The sequence below is a fragment of the Stegostoma tigrinum genome, chromosome 22, assembly GCF_030684315.1.
Source record: "Stegostoma tigrinum isolate sSteTig4 chromosome 22, sSteTig4.hap1, whole genome shotgun sequence".
In the NCBI taxonomy this organism is placed as follows: Eukaryota; Metazoa; Chordata; class Chondrichthyes; order Orectolobiformes; family Stegostomatidae; genus Stegostoma; species Stegostoma tigrinum.
In genome coordinates, this window is record NC_081375.1 from 54,086,280 (window position 1) to 54,108,244 (window position 21,965).

At 44.6% G+C, this 21,965-nt stretch overlaps 1 protein-coding gene across 3 annotated transcripts in view; it reads left to right on the top strand.

Moving 5' to 3' along the window:
• The window catches only part of unc13d (unc-13 homolog D (C. elegans)), a 149,474-nt gene extending 132,058 nt beyond the window's left edge, over positions 1-17,416 (top strand). For 2 of the 3 annotated variants that reach the window (XM_059653844.1, XM_059653845.1), the window contains exons 29-32: positions 3,553-3,673; positions 4,711-4,837; positions 14,762-14,967; positions 16,340-17,416. In XM_059653844.1, coding sequence (XP_059509827.1) covers positions 3,553-3,673; positions 4,711-4,837; positions 14,762-14,967; positions 16,340-16,443 — 558 coding nt within the window. In that variant the 3' untranslated portion in view covers positions 16,444-17,416. Of the gene's footprint in view, positions 1-3,552; positions 3,674-4,710; positions 4,838-14,761; positions 14,968-16,339 lie in introns of those variants that run through there. The other variant, XR_009447091.1, reaches the window with a different exon arrangement.
• Positions 17,417-21,965: the final 4,549 nt, after the last annotated feature.

Genomic DNA, 21,965 nt, shown 5'->3' on the forward strand with positions numbered 1-21,965 from the left:
TCATTACATTGACTGTCATTAATCACAATCATGATTTGCATTGATATTGCAACATTAATGTTTGAAAATACTTCAGAGACAGGAGCAGAAGGAAAATGGATGTTAATCAAAAGCAGACAAGAGGAAAGGGATAATACATTGTGGAGCTGTAGGCGCACAGCGGGCCAAGCAGCATCAGAGGAGCAGGAATCTGTGACTCCAGCATCAGCAGGTCTTACTATCTCAAAAGGAAAGGGAACCATAGATTTGGACATGGAAATGGTTTATAATGAGGACCTTAAAAGATTAGTTGGGAGATGTTGAGGTGGAGAGGTTTAGGGCGGGAATTCCACAACATAGAGTCAAGTAGTATCAAACTGTGGCTGCCAATGGCAATGGGTAGGTGCACCAGAGGAACGAAGGTTTCAGGGCATGCTGTCAAGCTGGAAAAGACTATATAGGGGTGAATTGCTAGTTCATGGAGGAATTCAAATACAAAGGATGTACCCATTCAATACTGAGAAAATTCAGTTATGAGGAAGGGTCACCGGACCCGAAATATTAACTCTGTTCCTTCATAGATGCTGCCAGACCTGCTGAGCTTTTCCAGCAACTTTGTTTTTGTTTCACAAGGGTCAGTATTGAGGCCCCTGCTGTTTGTTGTTTATATAAATGACTTGGACTTGAATGTTGGAGGAGGATGATTAGTAAGTTGGCAGAAGATTCAAAAATTGATGGGGTGGTAAATTGTGAGGAAAATAGCCTTAGATTATAGGAAGATAATAGATGGGCTAGTCAGATGGGCTGATCAGTGAGAAATGGAATTCAGTCTGGATAAATGTGAGGTGATGCATTTGCACAGGACAAACAAGGAAAGGGAATACATGATGAATGGTAGGACTCTGGGAAATACCAAGGATCAGATGGACCTCTGATGCTGCTTGGCCTGCTACGTTCATCCAGCTCCACACCTTGTTATCTCAGACTCCAGCATTGGCAATTCCTACGATGTCTTACAGGGACCTTGTTGTGCATGAGTTTAAGAGCAAGGGGGTTATGCTGAAACTGTATAAAATGTTGGTTAGGCTACAAATAGAAAATTGTGTGCCATTCTGGAATCCACACTTTAGGTGTGATATGATTAGCTCTGGGGGGAATGCAGAGGAGACTTACCAAGATGTTTCCTGGATTGGAGAGTTTTTTATGAAGATAGATTGGACAGACTAAGTGGTTTTTCATCAGCATAGAGGAGATTGAGAGGGGAGGTGATTGAGATCTATAAAATTAAGGAGTAAGGAGAGGGTACACTGGAAGAAACATTTCCCCTTGATGGAGGATTATTGACCAGGTGGCAAAAATTTAAAATAAGGAGCAAGAGGTTGAGAGAAAATTTGAGGAAAAGGTTTCCACCCAGAAGGAGGTTGGAATCTGGAAATCACTCCCTGTAAGGGTTGTACTGGCAGAAATCCTCATAAAATTTGAGAAGTATTTAGGTGGGTCATATTGTGGACAGTGTGGAGGTTCTAGGTTACAAAGGGATATTGATAGGATGCAGAGCTGGGCTGATAAGTGGCAGATAGAATTTAACCCTGAAAAGTGAGAGGTGATTCATTTTGGAAGGACAAAATTGAAAGCAGAATAGGGTTAACGGAAAGCTTCTTGGCAGTGTGAAGGAGCAGAGGGATCTTGGGGTTCATGTTCACAGTTCCCTGAAAGCCGCCACGCAGGTGGAAAGAGTTGTTAAGAAGGTGTATGTTGTGTTAGCTTTCATTAATAGAGGGACTGAGCTCAAGAGCCATAAGGTTATGCTCCAGCTATACAAAAGTCTGGTTTGGCCACATCTGGAGTATTGTGTCCAGTTCTGGTTGCCTCATTACAGGAAAGATGTGGAAGCTTTGGAAAAGGTGCAGAGGAGATTTACCAGGATGTTTGCTTGGTTCACAACAAACCCGATGTGGCCTCCTGTACATCGGGGAAACCAAGCGGAGACTTGGGGACCGCTTTGTGGAACACCTACACTCAGTTTGCAACAAACAACTGCACCTCCCAGTCACAAACCATTTCAACTTCCCCTCCCACTCCCACGACATGTCCATCTTGGGATGCCACCACAAGGTTGCAGGAACTGCAGCTCGTATTTTGCTTGGGAACTCTGCAGCCCAATGGTATCAATGTGGACTTCACAATCTTCAAAATCTCCCCTCCCTCAACTGCATCCCAAAACCAGCCCAGCTTGTCCCCGCCTCCCTAACCTGTCCTTCCTCCCACCTATCCCCTTTTCCCACCTCAAGCCCCTCCCTCATCTCCTAACTACTAGCCTCATCCCACCCCCTTGACCTGTCTGTCCTCCCTGGACTGACCTCTCCCCCCCCTCAACTCCCCACCTACACTCACCTTTACTGGCTCCAACCCCACCTCTTTGACCTGTCTGTCTCCTCTCCACCAGTCTTCTCCTTTATCCCCCTCTCCCTCTCTCCGTATTTATTTCAGAATCCTCTTCCCCTCCTCCATTTCTGAAGCAGGGTCTAGACCTGAAATGTCAGCTTTCCTGCTCCTTTGATGCTGCTGGGCCTGCTGTGTTCATCCAGTTCTACACCTTGTTATCTTTTTTTAATAGGATGTTTCCTGGAATGAGGAAGGTCTTACGAGGAAAGGTGGAGAGAGCTAGGGCTTTTCTTTTTAGAACAATGAAGGATGAGAGGTGACTTGATAGAGGTGTACAAAATTATCAGAGGTATAGATAGAGTAGGCAGCCAGAGACTTTTTTTCTGGGGTGGAGGTAGCTATTACAAGGGGACATAGTTTTTAAAGTGAGTGGAGGTAGATATAGAGGAGACGTCAGAGGTAGATTCTTTACTCAGAGTGGTAGGAGCGTGTCTGAGCTGTCATCTCTTAAAGGAGGTGTTAAATTGAGATCCATCTGATCTCATTATAATGTACACCTCATTGAAAAATGCAGGGAGTACTCCCGATATGGTGGTTAACATTTATATATCCTTGATTGTAGTTGGTGGGTGCTCACTGTGCACAAACTGGCTTCCCCACTTGCTTTATTTCACAATGGTATGTTCTAAAATAATTAATTTTCTGTGAAGCACTTTTGGACATTATGGGGAAGCAATGGGCTGGTGATTATATTGCTGAGCTGTTATTCTAGGAAATGTTCTGGTGACCCAGGTTCAAATCCTGCCATTGCAGATGGTGGCATTTGAATTCAATAAAAATTTGAAATTAAGTGTTTAACGATTACCATGAATCCAATGTCAATTGTTGGAAAAACCCATCTGGTTCACTAATGTCCTTTAGAGAAGGAAACTGCCAACCTTATCTGGTCTGGCCTACATGTGACTCCAGACCAGAGCAATGTGGGTAACTCTTAACTGCCTCTGAGCAATTAGGGATGGATAATAAATGCTGGCACATTCCATGAATTAATTTTAAAAAATACCGAAGAACCTGAATGTTGCTGTATAAAAGTTTCTGTTTCTCCCCTCTAATGTTCCTTCTGTCGAACAACAAAATAATAAATTACACATTTCACCCCAATGGCTCCTCCATGTTTTTGTTTTGAAGACTGCTGACGAATGTTCCAAGTATGGTGCCGTGACTATAAAAGCCTGGTACGACAATGAAGGGAAAAGGTTCCATGTGGAAATCCTAAATGCTGTAAACCTCATGCCACTGGATTCCAATGGTAAGAAAGAAAGTGGTGTTACTGGCTGAAGAGATAGAACATAGAACATAGAACAGTACAGCACAGAACAGGCCCTTCAGCCCACAATGTTGTGCCGACCATTGATCCTCATGGATGCACCCTCAAATTTCTGTGACCATATGCATGTCCAGCAGTCTCTTAAATGACCCCAATGACCTTGCTTCCACAACTGCTGCTGGCAACGCATTCCATGCTCTCACAACTCTCTGCGTAAAGAACCTGCCTCTGACATCCCCTCTATACTTTCCACCAACCAGCTTAAAACTATGACCCCTCGTGCTAGCCATTTCTGCCCTGGGAAATAGTCTCTGGCTATCGACTCTATCTATGCCTCTCATTATCTTGTATACCTCAATTAGGTCCCCTCTCCTCCTCCTTTTCTCCAATGAAAAGAGACCGAGCTCAGTCAACCTCTCTTCATAAGATAAGCTCTCCAGTCCAGGCAGCATCCTGGTAAACCTCCTCTGAACCCTCTCCAAAGCATCCACATCTTTCCTATAATAGGGCGCCCAGAACTGGACGCAGTATTCCAAGTGCGGTCTAACCAAAGTTTTATAGAGCTGCAACAAGATCTCACGACTCTTAAACTCAATCCCCCTGTTAATGAAAGCCAAAACACCATATGCTTTCTTAACAACCCTGTCCACTTGGGTGGCCATTTTAAGGGATCTATGTATCTGCACACCAAGATCCCTCTGTTCCTCCACGCTGCCAAGAATCCTATCCTTAATCCTGTACTCAGCTTTCAAATTCGACCTTCCAAAATGCATCACCTCGCATTTATCCAGGTTGAACTCCATCTGCCACCTCTCAGCCCATCTCTGCATCCTGTCAATGTCCCGCTGCAGCCTACAACAGCCCTCTACACTGTCAACGACACCTCCGACCTTTGTGTCGTCTGCAAACTTGCTGACCCATCCTTCAATTCCCTCGTCCAAGTCATTAATAAAAGATGTTTCTTTTCACATTACACTTTCTGAATCTTCCTTATTCGCATGCTATCTCTCTCCATGCAGGTACCAGTGATCCTTTTGTGGAACTGACTCTGGAGCCTAAACACACCTTCCCACTGGTAGAGAGCAAAACAACGAGACGCATTGATAATGACCTCAACCCACTCTTCGATGAGGCTTTTGAGTTCAGGTATATACAGTTATTGGTCGGTTATTGCACAGAATGAAGCCTTCAGACAATTGTGTCCATGCCATCTCTCTGTGACAACTCAGCTTGTCCCATTGTCCTACATTTTCCCTGTTGTCCTGTAAGCCACAGAATCATACAACCTGAAAACAGGCCCTTTGACCCAACTTTTCCATACATAGAACATAGAACATAGAACATTATAGCACAGTACAGGCCCTTCGGCCCTCGATGTTGTGCCGACCTGTCATACCGATCTTAAGCCCATCTAACCTACACTATTCCATGTACGTCCATCTGCTTGTCCAATGTCGACTTAAATGTACCTAAAGTTGGCGAATCTCCTACCGTTGCAGGCAAACCGTTCCATTCCCTTACTACTCTCTGAGTGAAGAAACTACCTCTGACATCTGTCCTATATCTTTCACCCCTCAATTTAAAGCTGTGCCCCTCGTGCTTGCTGTCACCATCCTAGGAAAAAGGCTCTCCCTATCCACCCTATCTAACCCTCTGATTACTTTATATGTTTCAATTAAGTCACCTCTCAACCTTCTTCTCTCTAATGAAAACAGCCTCAAGTCCCTCAGCCTTTCCTTGTAAGACCTTCCCTCCATACCAGGCAACATCCTAGTAAATCTCCTCTGCACCCTTTCCAAAGCTTCCACATCCTTCTTATAATGCAGTGACCAGAACTGTACACAATACTCCAAGTGCGGCCGCACCAGAGTTTTGTACAGCTTCACCATAACCTATTGGTTCCGGAACTTGATCCCTCTATTAATAAAAGCTAAAACACTGTATGCCTTCTTAACAGCCCTGTCAACCTGGGTGGCAACTTTCAAGGATCTGTGTAAATGGACACTGAGATCTCTCTGCTCATCTACACTACTAAGAATCTTACCCATTAGCCCTGTACTTTGCCTTCTGGTTACTCCTACCAAAGTGTATCACCTCACACTTGTCTGCATTAAACTCCATTTGCCACCTCTCAGCCCAGCTCTGCAGCTTATCTATGTCTCTCTGCAACCTACAGCATCCTTCGTCACTATCCACAACTCCACCGACCTTAGTGTTGTCCGCAAATTTACTAACCCATCCTTCTACGCCCTCATCCAGGTCATTTCTAAAAATGACAAACAACAGTGGACCCAACACCGACCCTTGCAGTACACCACTAGTAACTGGTCTCCACGATGAACATTTCCCATCAACTACTACCATCTGTCTTCTTTCAGCAAGCAAATTTCCAATCCAAACTGCTATATCTCCCACAATTCCATTCCTCTGCATTTTGTACAATAGCCTATTGTGGGGAACCTTATCGAACGCCTTGCTGAAATCCATATACACCACATCAACCGGTTTACTCTCATCTATCTGTTTGGTCACCTTCTCAAAGAACTCAATAAGGTTTGTGAGGCACGACCTACCCTTCACAAAACCATGCTGACTATCCATAATCAATTTATTCTTTTCTAGATGATTATAAATCCTACCCCTTATAACCTTTTCCAACACTTTACCAACAACTGAGGTAAGGCTCACTGGTCTATACTAGGTTTCCTAAACTGAACTAGTCCCATTTGCCCGTGTTTAGTCCGTATCCCTCTAAGCCTTTCCTATTCATCTACCTATACAATTTTTTAAAAAATGTTATAATTGTACTTGCTTCCTCTGGCAGTTCATTCCATATACACACCACCCGATGGATGAAAACACTACCCCTCAGGTCCGTTTTAAATCTTTCCCTCGCACCTTAAATCTATGCCCTCTGGAACCGTTGTATTCACCTTAGCTAGGCCCTTCATGATTTTATAAACCTCTGTAAGGTCACCCCTAAGCCTCCTATGCTTCAAGGAAAAAGAGTCCCAATTTATCCAGCCTCTCCTGTTAACTCAAACCTTCCAGTCTCAGTAACATCCATGTAAATCTTTCCTGCACCCTTTCCAGTTTTTGCTGATGATGCAAAGTTGGAAGTATTGTAGATGATAGCATTAAATTGCAAAGGAATATAGACAAACTAGGGGAATGGACAAATGGTGATAGATGGAGTTCAGTGTTAGCAAGTGTGAGGTTATCCATTTTGGACCGTAAAAGGATAGATAAGAATATTTTCTAGATGGTGTTAATTGCAGTGGATATCAAAAGAGACTTGGGGTTCAGGTGCATAGATCTTTAAAATGTCTTGAACAGAGACAGAGAGTAAGGAAGAAAACTAATGAAATGCTGATCTTTATATCTGAAGTAAATGGATGGAATTACATAAAACCTTGGTTAGCCTCACATGGAGTACTGTAAGTACATCTGGGCATCACACTTTAGGAAAGATATATTGACTTTGGAGGAACTACAATGTATGTTAAAAAGAACAATACCTCGACTTCCGGGATGATGAAAAGAGATTGTACAAATTAAGCCTGTTTTCTGTAGAACGTAGAAAGTTAAGGGCTGATCTGACCAAAATCTTCAAGCTATTAACAGGAAGCCTGATCAGTTGTTAATTTTAAATCTGTAATAAATAATTTCTGTTAAGCAAAGGTATGAAGGAATGTAGGCAAAAGGCAGATCATTGGATTTAAGGCACAAATCAGCCATGGTCTCATTGAATGGTTGAACAGGCTTAAGGGGCTGAATGGCCTACTCATGTTCCGATATTCATTCACTTCTATTTGTGGCATAGATAAGGTGACTAGTCAAGGTCTTTTTCCCAAAGTAGTGGAGTCCAAAAATGGAGGGCATAGGTTTGAGGTGATAGGGGAAAGTTTTAAAAGGGACCTTAGGGATAATTCTTTCAAACAGAGAGTGGTGCACATATGGAATGAGCAGCCAAAAGTGGTAGAGAGGAGTACAATTACAACATTTAAAAGCCATTTGGATAGGTACAGGGATAGGAAAGATATAGAGGGATATGGGCCAAATGCAGGAAAATGAGTCTAATTCAGTTTAGGAAACTGGGTTGGCATGGACAAGTTGGGCTGAAAGCTTGTTTCTGTGCTGTCTGACTCTATGATGTAATGACTCTAAATAGTAATGTGTGAAAGTCAGGAAGGTGAAGAGGGACTACACTCAGAGAATACAGTCAGTCACTCAAAGGGTTTGGCCAAATAGACTCTAGGGGGTTTAGTCTTGGTCAGGGCTGCAGAAGGTGTTCAGACAGTTCAGGGATTACAAATAGGTTGTCTGGGTGCTTTAGATACATTAATCCTTTTTTTAATCAATCATGGATTAAGTATGATGAAATGGATGAAAGCTGTTAATGGTAACAGTTGAGCAGGAGAAAGGATGAGGTGTCCCCACTGAGTGATTAGGAAATGAAGGCAAGGAAGTTTTAGTTGTTTGTGAGAAAGAGGTGATTGAGAAACATTGAGTAAACATGATGCATGCAATATCAAGGATTATAGACTATCAGCCTTGGTGAGATATGTGTGCAGAGGCAGAGTTAGAGTCAGTGTGACTCCGTGGTTGTGAAGGACCTGAGAGAAGATGGTGACACTTATCATAGAGAAGTGCAGGAGATCGTTGACCTTCTTATAGCACTGTTGGGAGTCCCTTTAAATGCAGGTCGCACCACTGGCCTGTGCTGCAATTTCTATCCAGGCTGGCTCAGTTTGTTGGCATGGCCTCCTTTGGTCAACCTGAAAAAGGTTCACCCTCCTCTTCACCACCACATCAACCAGCCCCTCCAGATTCCTGCCCATGCAGTGGGGAGCCAGCGTGCCTTTCATCCACAATATTTGAAGTGTTGAGAACCGCAGTGTGAGGACCAGTTCCTGGCTTGCAGAATCTGAAGTGACGTGCAGCTGGGTTTTAAATATGACACCAGGGAAATGGAAGCTAGAATGTTCTGGCAACGTCAAGCACATGCACCTCTCTGGCCGCATGATTCCTTGAGAAATGTACCCAACAGTTTGATTGCTTAATTAATGAGGTGAAAAGCAGAAGATCATTCGAAAAAATCTGTCCTGGGCCACAGTGGACCAGGCACCATGAAATTCACATGCCATCACACTTAGCTACAAATGGGAGAATTCATCCCGATAACTTCCTTGTGTTTTTTAAACTCTTTGCCTCTATATAAAGCCAAGGATTCTTACTAGCCTTAGTAGCTGTTTTCTTAGCCACTTCTAATGATTCATGAATATAAACATTCAGACCCTGCTGTACTTGCACCCCTTTTTTAGAATTGTACCCTTTATTTCATATTGTCTCCTATTGTTCTTGCTTCCAAAGTGAAACACTTCAGACTTCTCTGCATTATTTTTCATCTGCCAAGTGTCCACCCATTCTACTAATTTTCCTATATTCTCTATCACTGTCATCCTCAAAGTTTAAAATACTTCCAACTTCTGTGCCTTTTGCAAATTTTGAAATTGTGCCCTACTTATCCGTGTCTACAGCATTAATGTAATATGTGTAAAGGAAAAACTGATCCCAATACTGGGATTCCCTGGGAACACCACTTCATACTGTCTTCTCCAAAAAGTACTGTCCAATAGTACTCTTGTTTTCTACCAATCAGCCAGAACAGCAGTTGACCCTTTTATTTAACTTTATTGAGGCCTGTCAAGAGGCCATCAAATATATTATGGAAGTCAATGTACACCACATCAACCATATTGCCCTCAACAGCCCTGGCTTACCCAAATTAATCCACACTTGAAGTAACTGCTGAATGTGTTTCAGGTCATTGTTTTGAAAGGCTTTCCCATCACCAGCATTAGGCTTATTGGCCCATAGTTGCTGGACAAATCCTTTGCATCCTTTTTTGAACAAAAGTATAACATTTACAATATTCCAGTCTTTTGGCACCACCACTGTGTCTAACAGGATTCAAAGATTCCAGTTTAACTGAGCTAAGTCTGTTCTCATCCCCACTGAAATTGGCTCTCACTCAATTAAACAGAATAAATTCTGTCACTACTTGCTTCTTGTCTGTGCCTTTGTTATCTCTAGGCTCTAACTCTTGACCTGCATCTTAGCCAAACTCACTTCCACCTCCCATAAATTTGAGCTCATCTAAACTCTGCTCTTTACGTCCTAACTTGCAGTAAGTCCTGTTCAACCAAGATCCGCAAGCTCACTAACCCTCCATTTGCTCTTCTTTTGGTTTATAAAACTCTGATGCATGTTTTCAAACATGCCCATGACTTTACCCTTACCTCTGTAATCTTCTCCAACTAAAGTTCTCTGAGATGCGTCCTCCTCTGGTGCATGCTGATGAATTTGCTCTAACAAAGGCAGCCATGCCTTCAGCTGCCTGGGCTATAAACATTGGGACTCTCTCCCTAACCCTTTCTGTCCTCCTCAAAGACAGTACTTAAACTTATCAAGTTTTTGCTCACCCGTTATTTGTTTAATAATACACTTGGAAGAACTGCAACTATTTTACTACTTTAAATGTACCACCTAAGTTGTTCTTGTTTCAGACCTATATTCTGCCAGATATGGTTCCATAGTTTCAGAGATAATGGGAACTGCAGATGCTGGAGATTCCAAGATAATAAAATGTGAGGCTGGATGAACACAGCAGGCCAAGCAGCATCTCAGGAGCACAAAAGCTGATGTTTCGGGCCTAGACCCTTCATCAGAGAGGGGGATGGGGGGAGGGAACTGGAATAAATAGGGAGAGAGGGGGAGGCGGACCGAAGATGGAGAGTAAAGAAGATAGGTGGAGAGGGTGTAGGTGGGGAGGTAGGGAGGGGATAGGTCAGTCCAGGGAAGACGGACAGGTCAAGGAGGTGGGATGAGGTTAGTAGGTAGCTGGGGGTGCGGCTTGGGGTGGGAGGAAGGGATGGGTGAGAGGAAGAACCGGTTAGGGAGGCAGAGACAGGTTGGACTGGTTTTGGGATGCAGTGGGTGGGGGGGAAGAGCTGGGCTGGTTGTGTGGTGCAGTGGGGGGAGGGGATGAACTGGGCTGGTTTAGGGATGCAGTGGGGGAAGGGGAGATTTTGAAACTGGTGAAGTCCACATTGATACCATATGGCTGCAGGGTTCCCAGGCGGAATATGAGTTGCTGTTCCTGCAACCTTCGGGTGGCATCATTGTGGCAGTGCAGGAGGCCCATGATGGACATGTCATCAAGAGAATGGGAGGGGGAGTGGAAATGGTTTGCGACTGGGAGGTGCAGTTGTTTGTTGCGAACTGAGCGGAGGTGTTCTGCAAAGCGGTCCCCAAGTCTCCGCTTGGTTTCCCCAATGTAGAGGAAGCCGCACCGGGTACAGTGGATGCAGTATACCACATTGGCAGATGTGCAGGTGAACCTCTGCTTAATGTGGAATGTCATCTTGGGGCCTGGGATGGGGGTGAGGGAGGAGGTGTGGGGACAAGTGTAGCATTTCCTGCGGTTGCAGGGGAAGGTGCCGGGTGTGGTGGGGTTGGAGGGCAGTGTGGAGCGAACAAGGGAGTCACGGAGAGAGTGGTCTCTCCGGAAAGCAGACAGGGGAGGGGATGGAAAAATGTCTTGGGTGGTGGGGTCGGATTGTAAATGGCGGAAGTGACGGAGGATAATGCGTTGTATCCGGAGGTTGGTAGGGTGGTGTGTGAGAACGAGGGGGATCCTCCTGGACACCACCCCCAGGCCTCCTACCCTCCCTCGACCTCTTCATCTCCAACTGCCGTCGAGACATCAACCGCCTCAACCTCTCCACCCCTCTCACCCACTCCAACCTCTCCCCCGCAGAACGGGCAGCCCTCCGCTCCCTCCGCTCCAACCCCAACCTCACCATCAAACCCGCAGACAAGGGTGGCGCAGTGGTAGTATGGCGTACTGACCTCTACATCGCCGAGGCCAGACGCCAACTCTCCGACACCACCTCCTACCGCCTCCTCGACCATGACCCCACACCCGAGCACCAAACCATCATCTCCAACACCATTCATGACCTCATCACCTCAGGGGACCTCCCACCCACAGCCTCCAACCTCATTGTTCCCCAACCCCGCACGGCCCGTTTCTATCTCCTTCCCAAAATCCACAAACCTGCCTGCCCTGGTCGACCCATCGTCTCAGCCTGCTCCTGCCCCACCGAACTCATCTCCACCTATCTGGACTCCATTTTCTCCCCTTTGGTCCAGGAACTCCCCACCTATGTCCGTGACACCACCCACGCCCTCCACCTCCTCCAGGACTTCCAATTCCCTGGCGCCCAACACCTCATATTCACCATGGACGTCCAGTCCCTGTACACCTGCATTCCGCATGGAGATGGCCTCAAGGCCCTCCGCTTCTTCCTGTCCCGCAGGCCCGACCAGGCCCCCTCCACCGACACTCTCATCCGCCTAGCGGAACTCGTCCTCACACTCAACAACTTCTCTTTTGACTCCTCCCACTTCCTACAGACCAAGGGGGTGGCCATGGGCACCCGCATGGGCCCCAGCTATGCCTGCCTCTTTGTAGGTTACGTGGAACAGTCCATCTTCCGCACCTACACAGGCCCCAAACCCCACCTCTTCCTCCGGTACATTGATGACTGTATCGGCGCCGCCTCTTGCTCCCCAGAGGAGCCCGAACAGTTCATCCACTTCACCAACACCTTCCACCCCAACCTTCAGTTCACCTGGGCCATCTCCAGCACATCCCTCACCTTCCTGGACCTCTCAGTCTCCATCTCAGGCAACCAGCTTGTAACTGATGTCCATTTCAAGCCCACCGACTCCCACAGCTACCTAGAATACACCTCCTCCCACCCACCCTCCTGCAAAAATTCCATCCCCTATTCCCAATTCCTCCGCCTCCGCCGCATCTGCTCCCACGATAAGACATTCCACTCCCGCACATCCCAGATGTCCAAGTTCTTTAAGGACCGCAACTTTCCCCCCACGGTGATTGAGAACGCCCTTGACCGCGTCTCCCGCATTTCCCGCGACACATCCCTCACACCCCGCCCCCGCCACAACCGCCCCAAGAGGATCCCCCTCGTTCTCACACACCACCCTACCAACCTCCGGATACAACGCATTATCCTCCGTCACTTCCGCCATTTACAATCCGACCCCACCACCCAAGACATTTTTCCATCCCCTCCCCTGTCTGCTTTCCGGAGAGACCACTCTCTCCGTGACTCCCTTGTTCGCTCCACACTGCCCTCCAACCCCACCACACCCGGCACCTTCCCCTGCAACCGCAGGAAATGCTACACTTGTCCCCACACCTCCTCCCTCACCCCCATCCCAGGCCCCAAGATGACATTCCACATTAAGCAGAGGTTCACCTGCACATCTGCCAATGTGGTATACTGCATCCACTGTACCCGGTGCGGCTTCCTCTACATTGGGGAAACCAAGCGGAGACTTGGGGACCGCTTTGCAGATCACCTCCGCTCAGTTCGCAACAAACAACTGCACCTCCCAGTCGCAAACCATTTCCACTCCCCCTCCCATTCTCTTGATGACATGTCCATCATGGGCCTCCTGCACTGCCACAATGATGCCACCCGAAGGTTGCAGGAACAGCAACTCATATTCCGCCTGGGAACCCTGCAGCCATATGGTATCAATGTGGACTTCACCAGTTTCAAAATCTCCCCTTCCCCCACTGCATCCCTAAACCAGCCCAGTTCATCCCCTCCCCCCACTGCACCACACAACCAGCCCAGCTCTTCCCCCCCACCCACTGCATCCCAAAACCAGTCCAACCTGTCTCTGCCTCCCTAACCGGTTCTTCCTCTCACCCATCCCTTCCTCCCACCCCAAGCCGCACCCCCAGCTACCTACTAACCTCATCCCACCTCCTTGACCTGTCCGTCTTCCCTGGACTGACCTATCCCCTCCCTACCTCCCCACCTACACCCTCTCCACCTATCTTCTTTACTCTCCATCTTCGGTCCGCCTCCCCCTCTCTCCCTATTTATTCCAGTTCCCTCCCCCCATCCCCCTCTCTGATGAAGGGTCTAGGCCCGAAACGTCAGCTTTTGTGCTCCTGAGATGCTGCTTGGCCTGCTGTGTTCATCCAGCCTCACATTTTATTATCATGGTTCCATAGTTTCCTTCTTGTCAGTCACCCAGTTCTCATGATGGGCTATTTGGTCACAGCGTGTCACAGGATGGCACTGTGGTTAGCACTGCTGCCTCATAGTGCCAGGGACACGTCTGTGTGGAGTTTTAACACTCTCATTGCGTCTGCTTGGGTTTCCTTCCACAGTCCAAAATTGTGCAGATTAAGTTGATTAGCTATGCTAAATCGCCCACAGTGTCCAGGGATGTACAAGCTAGGTGGATTAGCCATGGGGAATGTAAAGTTAAAAGGATAGGGTGGGGGCAGGTGGGTCTGGGAGGGATGTTGTTCAGAGGGTCGGTGTGGATTCGATGGGCTGAATGGCTTGCTTCCACACTTTTGAGATTCTGTGAAAAGCCACACTAATCTGTTCTTTAAATGATGTCCATTTGTACACTTCTCTGAAAGACTGTGTTGACTGACGATCAGGAGCAGCAACACTGATTGAATGCCTGCTCCCTAACCCAAGGTTGAAAAGAATAACTGTGATGGGCTTAGAGCACAGGACAGGACTAAGCCTGTGGCCATCAATGACATGTATATGTAAACCTACAAAAGTAAAGATCAGGAGAGATTTGAGACTATTCATTATCAGTCATCCTCCATTGTTGCACAGCTAAAATTAACCATCAGTAGCTTGATTGTGAGGGCTAAGTCAAGCACACATTTGTTTATGGGCTGCACAAAAGGTGCAATAGACTGGCAGCATTGTTGACAGCTTGAACTGTAAGTCCAGAAGCACAACCTTTGATTGCACACATACATACTCACTCCGGCTTGGCTTGATGCATAACCAGCTATTCTTTAAGTTCTTGTTCTCAATTAGAACATTTACAGAATCCTAGATGCACAAAATTATTTACAGGTGAAAATGTTAAACTAGTGTGTAAGAAGCCTGAGAAGGAGGTAATTTTTTTTTTGTGACTTGTTTTTAGCAATGTTACTTCGGAGCAGTGTCGGAGAGAGGGGGCCTGCCTATTTATCACTGTGTTTGATCATGATACTTTGCTCAGTGATGATCTAGAAGGGGAAGCTTACTTCTCTTTGCAAGACATCCCAGGACTGGACAGCACTGAGGAACACCTCAACATCAGCAAAGTTCCTCAGAGCCGATTGGCACTCAGCCATCCAAAACCAAACGGTAAGACAAAACTGTTATCATCACTTTTTTTATATTTGCCAGGCATTTGTTGAGTTATTTTTATCAATATGGATGTCATTGCTAGGCCAGTATTTAATACCCATTGCCAGCTGCCCCGAACAAGAGGATAGTGAGCTGCCTTCCTGAACTGTTGCAGTCATGTGATGTGGATACAGTTAGGGAGGTATTCTAGGACTTTATCTAGTGAAGGATTGGTGGTATATTTACAGTCAGGATAATGTAAGAGTTCAAGGGAATTTGCAAATGGTAGCATTTTCCTTGCTGCCCTGCTCTATCGAGGCAATTCATCCTTCACTTCTTTCAATATTTTGAAAGAGTTCTGTACACAGCAGGTATGAAGGATATTATCAAGCTGGAGAGGGTTCAGAAGAGATTTACCAGGGTGTTGCTGGGTTTTGAAGTTTTGAGTTATAAAGAAAGGCTGGATAGGCTGGGACTTTTTTCGCTCAAGTATAGGAGGTTGAGAGGTGACCAGATGAAGTTTTTTAAATAATGAGAGGTATAGATAGAGGTAATGGTCATTGTCTTTTTCCCTAGGATGGAGGATTTCAAGACTACATTTTTAAGGTGAGAAGAGAGAAATTTAAAAGAGACCTAAGAGGTACAGCATAGAGTTAGATAGATAGGAAAGCTTCCTCTACTCTTTTAAGCTGAAGGTATAGCTTCTCTCAACCATCGTCATCAAATATTCCCAGGGCAGGGACAGCTCAGGGTTAGATACAGTGTAACACATCCTCTTCTCTTTTAAATTGAAAGTAAAGCTCTATCTATTCTTTTAACCTGAAAATAAAGCACCCTTTACATTGCCCCATCAAGCATTCCCAGGTCTGGTATAGCACAGAGTTAAATGCACAGTAAAGCTCCCTGTAATCTTCTAAACTGAAAATAAAGCTCTGTCCACTCATTTAAACTGAATGTAAAACATCTTCTACACTGACCTCATCAAACACTCTCAAGACAGATATAACCCTGGGTTAGATACAGAATAAAGGCCCCCTTTTTTTTAAATGAAAGTAATAATTATTCTGATCTTGTCAGAGCTTTCTCTCCTCTTCTAAACCAAAACCAAAACTCCCTGGACTCTCCCAAACCAAAAATGACACACTCTACTCCTTTTTAAGCTGAAATTGAAGCTCCTCATATACTGTCCCCATCAAACATACCCAGGATCTCTATATGTTGAAGATGACAGATGAACAATGATGTGTGGCTTCAGGGAACAGGGTCATACAAAGTGCTTTTAGGGAATGTGGAATGAAACTTGGAAGGGAAAAGTATACACACTACATTTACTAATACTTTTAACTACCTTGTAACTGTGAAACGTCTCTGGCATTTGTTTTCTTGACAGAAGACAACATACTGAAGTTATTAGAGGCACGAAAAGGAGATAGAGATGCTCAGGCATTTGTCAAAGTACGAAGACAACGGGAAAGGAAGTCAAAGGAAAGATAAAAATTGCTGCAACCTCAAGTCCTAACACTGGAAGGAATGCGAAACACTGGACTTTCAGGCACCTCATCTCCTTCATTCTGTAACATTGACGCACAAGTGCTTGAGACTGACTAAAACCCCACACCCAGCATTAGGCTTTAATGGAAAATTCTGAGCAGCATGACTGGTTTACCATTATGTGTGTATGAAGCTTTGGGATCAAGTCAACCCATCTCCCCACCTGTCTTGCTGTGTTAGTGAAGACAAGTGAGATTCTGCTGTGAAATTCTCACTGGCAATTTTTGGGGCTTCATGCTATTGGTTTCTTCCCTGAAAGCTCATTGAATTTTTTTTTGCCTAGTGCTGTTCCTTTTGATTTCTCAGACTCCTGGAGTGAAAATTGGGATTGTCTGCACTTGTTTTTGTGTTGTGATCGCTGAAATGGCACCTGAAGTGTGCATGCACAGATCCTTGTACTGGACTCCATACTGGTGAGGGCATTCATGTGCAGAGTGAAAACCAGTTGGACATATGCAGAGCAGACTGAAATCAATCAAGATGTCACCTTTCACTGATTCGATATTATTGGTGCCGTTTTGGAGCTCAATAGACTACCAGTGTCTTCAGCCAAAAATGCATTTGTGTTTAGTTTGTGTTTTTGTCATTTTATTTAATGCAAGATTTGTATTTGCCTCCAGGTTTTCAGACTGTATACAGGCTTGGCCTCGAGTGAAATCCATGCCCTCCTTAAGCATATGGCTTCAGGCTGAATTTCAATGATGCTTAGGAAGTGCTGCAATACTGGCAGTGTTATACTTCATACAAAATGTGAAAATTCCCAAAGCACTTGCTGACCATGAGCTCTCCCTGGTTTCCTGGCTAATAATTATCCCATGTCCAACACCTGAAAACAGGTTATCTGCTTATTTTAGAGTTAGTAGGAACTGCAGATGCTGGAGAATCCGAGATAACAAGGTGTGGAGCAGGATGAACGCAGCAGGCCAAGCGGCATCAGAGGAGCAGGAAAGCTGACGTTTCGGGCCGAGACCCTTCTTCAGAAAAACATTTTCTGAAGAAGGGTCTAGGCCTGAAACGTCAGCTTTCCTGCTCCTAAGATGCTGCTTGTCCTGCTGTGTTCATCCAGCTCCACACCTTGTTATCTGCTTATTTTTTTGTATTGTGGGATCTTTCGTGCAAATTAACTGTTACCTGTCCAACTTTGCAGCAGTGACTATGCTTCAAAAGTATTTCAGTGACTGTAAATCTGTCTGTATTTCATTACTATTTGTTGGACTCCTCTGTGTGCAAAATTGTATAAGACAATTCTAAAAGGGGCAGGAAGGTTTTCAAAGTGTACCATATTGTAGGAGTTCTATTTATGCCCTAGAGTTGACTTTATTAATATGTGCTCTGAGTAATCCATGCTCATCTGGAAAACAAGATATTGTGGAGAAAATGTTGTGTTTTCTACATAGATACTGCTAGTGCTGAGGCTCCCTTATGGGTCTCTAGGTTCTCAAAATGGCCCTCTAAAGCCATCTGACTAATAGACTTGGACAGTCTTTGTCTAAGGCAGTAGGGATGGATTAATATCACTGACAAAAATATTTTATTTTTCAAATAATTGACATACCTCAGTTAAAAATCCTCTTGTGTCAACTACAATCATTGAGTAAATTGGAATTTTTAGCAATTAAATCTTTACATCTTCTTTATCTCTCTGCTTTCTGGCATATTTGTTCTCACTCCAGTTGCTGTGACTCAGCCATATTGTCCCTGAGTTACACTTGACAGTTGCTGAAATAATGATATCCACCCAACAGCTCTCCAGGAAGTTGAACATATTCTATTCCAGCTCTTTGCCTCTCCTTTACCACTGCCCACAGGGCTGGTTCCCAAGCATGGAAAGGGGACTAACATTTTAAAAGTGACAATCTGAACCTGAGTAACTATAGGTCTATTAGTTTGACATCAGTTATCAGAAAAATATTGGAGAATCATTAGAGCTGCAATAAGTGGTTGCCTAGCTGGAGACACCAAATATGCATTGTAAGAAAAAGTCAAGGGATTGCAAATTGATCTGAATTGGGAACTGGGTCGGAGGGCATAGTGGTGATGGATGGATTCAGATCATGATGGATTCCTGTTTGGGCTGTTGCTTTAATAATGATGTAGAGGTATGCGTTTGTGGTGGAATCTGCAAATTTACAGATGATGCAAAGATCTGTGTAAGTGTTAACATAGCATACATAGCTGAAGTGCTACAGGCTCAGTTTAACATGTTTATGTTTTGGGAATTGATCTCTAATTGATAAGTGATGACGTTTAATTTGCAAGTGTGCATTTTGTGCGGCCAGGGCAAATACTGAAGTTAGTGGCTGTTCTCGTTCATATAGAGTAGTAGGTGCATTCACTGATTATAAGACTCACTTAGAGTACTGTGCCCAGTTCTTAATTGGAATCATAGTCATACAGCATGGAAATGGGCCACATTTGGAGCACTGCATACAGTTCTGGTTGCCTTGCTATAGGAAGGATGTTATTAAACTTAGAAAGGGTACAAAAAATTTACAAGCATGTTACTGAAACTGGAAGTTTTGAATTTAAAAGGAAAGGCTGAATAGACTAGGACTTTTTTCCCCTGGAGCATAGGAGGCTGAGGGGTGACTTTTAAAGAGATTTACAAAATCATGAGGGGCATTGATAAGGTGAATAGCCAAGGTCTTTTCCCCACGGTAGGATAGTCTAAAACTAAAAGGCATAACTTTTAAGGTGAGAGGGACGAGATTTAAAAGGGACCTGAGGGGGAACCTTTTCACACAGGGTGATGCATATATGTGGAATGAGCTGCCATAGGAAGTGGTAAGGGAGGGTATAGTTACAACATTTAAAACACAATTGGACAGGTGCATGGATAGGAAAGGTTTAGAGTGATGTGGGCTTAATGCCGGCAAATGAGACTATTCCATATAGGAAATCTGGTCGGCGTGAATGTATTCCTCACATACTCAAGCTTTCGAAGCCCTGTTTGCATCCTTAACGCTTCTGTCAAGCATTTTTCCGATGACTAATGTCAAGTTAATAGACCTATAATTACCTAGATCCAAACTGTCATCTGTTTTAAAGATGAGAATGAAATTAGCCTCCTTTCAATGCAGAGAAAGCCTTCTAGACTAATTCCTGATTATCATCTGGTAGGGTTTAAGTGGATTTACCTTTCTGTCATTGATCTGTATGCTATGTTAAATGAATATTTGTAAGATGTTGCATGGTCAGGACCAAATGACAGAGGAATTAGGCTAACTGGTTTATTCATTCACTACCATAAGCAGTTGGACTTCTATCCTGCTCTCATCTACTAAAATTGTTCACTGTTCTGGGACAATCTGGAACTCAAAGACGACTCCTGGCTTTTTATCTCCACCACAAACTGTCTTCTGAAATCCATCTTTCTGCCTTCTCGCCACCCTCTTCTCCAAAAATTAAAGTGAGGAGCTTATGGAGCTTTGTCATCAAGACTGAAGCCATCCAATCGGCACAGCCTCTGCCTCTTCCATGAACCCATCTGAGCAAGCTCCTTGTAAAGCACCCCGTCTCTGGCCAGAACGTGTATCTTTGATGCTTTCTATCTCATCCTCTTCTTCGTACACTGATCTTTTCCATGAGACCCACCTCCTGGTCTCTTTCTCCCTATATCTATTAAACTGCTAAGCACCCGCCTTCCCCTCCTAGTTCCCATGTTCGCCAGTTATTATAAATGCTTGTCGGGATAGCCCCTCCTCCGCTGTATCTGCAAACTCAGAAGGACCATATAATATAGGAGCATTGGCCCAAGGATTCTGCTCCACCAACTAAGCATGGCTGATATTTCTCAATCCAATTCCCCATGCCTTTTCTCTAATACCCTTGATCCCCTCACTCATCAAGAACCTATCCATCTCTGTCTTAAATACACTAAATTGCTTAACCTCCAAAGCCTTCTGTGGCGATGATTTCCAAGGATTCACCACTCTCAGGCTAAAGAAATTCCTCCTTACCTCATCTCAGTTCTAAAGGATTGTCCCTTCACCCTGAGCCTTGGGTCCTTGTCTCCCCTAATAGTGGAAACATTTTCCATACGATCACCCTATCCAGGCCACTCAGTTTTCTGTAAGTTTCAATGAGATCCCTGCCTCATCCTTCTAAGCTCCATTGATTACAAACTCAGAGTTCTCAATCACTCCTCAAATGACAAGCCCTTTATCTCCAGGATCATTCTTGTAAGCCACTTCTGGACCACCTCCAAGGCCAGCACACCCTTCCCTAGACACAGGGCCCGAAACTGTTCACAATAGTCCAAATATGGTCTGACCACAGCCCAATACAGCCTCAGCAGTACATTTCTGCTGTTGCATCCTAGCCCCCTTGAAATGAAAAGAGGGTGCAGCAGAGGCTACTAAAGTTTCCAGAACATTTGCATTTGCCTTTCTAACTGCCAAATGAACTTGAGAAACTTGAACTCAAATCCTAAGTCTCTTTGTGCTTCAGGTTTCTGAAGTCTTTACCCACTTAGAAAATAGTCTGTGCTTCTATTCTTCCTAGCAAAGTACATAGCCTCACACTTTCTGACAAGTGGCAAATAAAATTTATGCCACACAAATGCTGGGCCATGATCATCTCCAACCTAACCATCGCCTCTTGATATTTAATTAACATCCTTGGGGTTTGTAGCACTGATCCCCTTGATATTCAATCAACATCCTTGTCATTCCCAGCAATGATTCCCTTGCAACTACATCTCCATAACTGAACATAATATCGACTAATTTCAACCTCTGCTACAAGCTCATTTGGCTTGTTTCGTGCATTGCGTGCATTTAAGTACAGCACTCTCAGTCCCGCATCTTCTACCCCAATCTCATTGTTGTCCTTTTATCTGCTATGGCTGACATTAGATTCTTGGGTTTTTCCATTACACACTGTCCTATTACTTGTTCTGGAAACTTTAGTAGCCTCTGCTGCACCCTCTTTAAACCTTTTTCATAATCTTCCATGCAACTGAAACCTTACCCCTACCCTGTGTTTAGTTTAAAGCCCTATACACAGCCCTAAACTCCAGTCCTTTCTCACAAGGGAAAGTAACTTCACAGTATGTACCCTTCCAAAACTTCTATGTTTCAATAAGGTCATCTCTCATTGTTGTGAACTCCAGTGTGTACAAAAACAACCTACTTGACCTCTTCTCATAAGAAACTACACTGGATTAACCAATTCTACTTTATGTTTCCTTCGATAAGGGAATCAAAACGGTTCACAGAAGTCATCTGGCTAGTGTCTTGCAAGAGTTTTAGCAAGATTTCCCTATTTTTATACTCCCTATGCTTTGAAATAAAGACCATGCCTTCACCATCCCTTGCTGAACTTTAATGTTAGCTTTTTATGATTCCTGGAGTTTTTCCTTGTTGCTTTTATATGTTTCCTGTCAAAGTACATCAGCTCACATCATGTGATCAGACATAATGGGGACTGCAGATGCTGTAGAATCCAAGATAACAAAGTGTGAA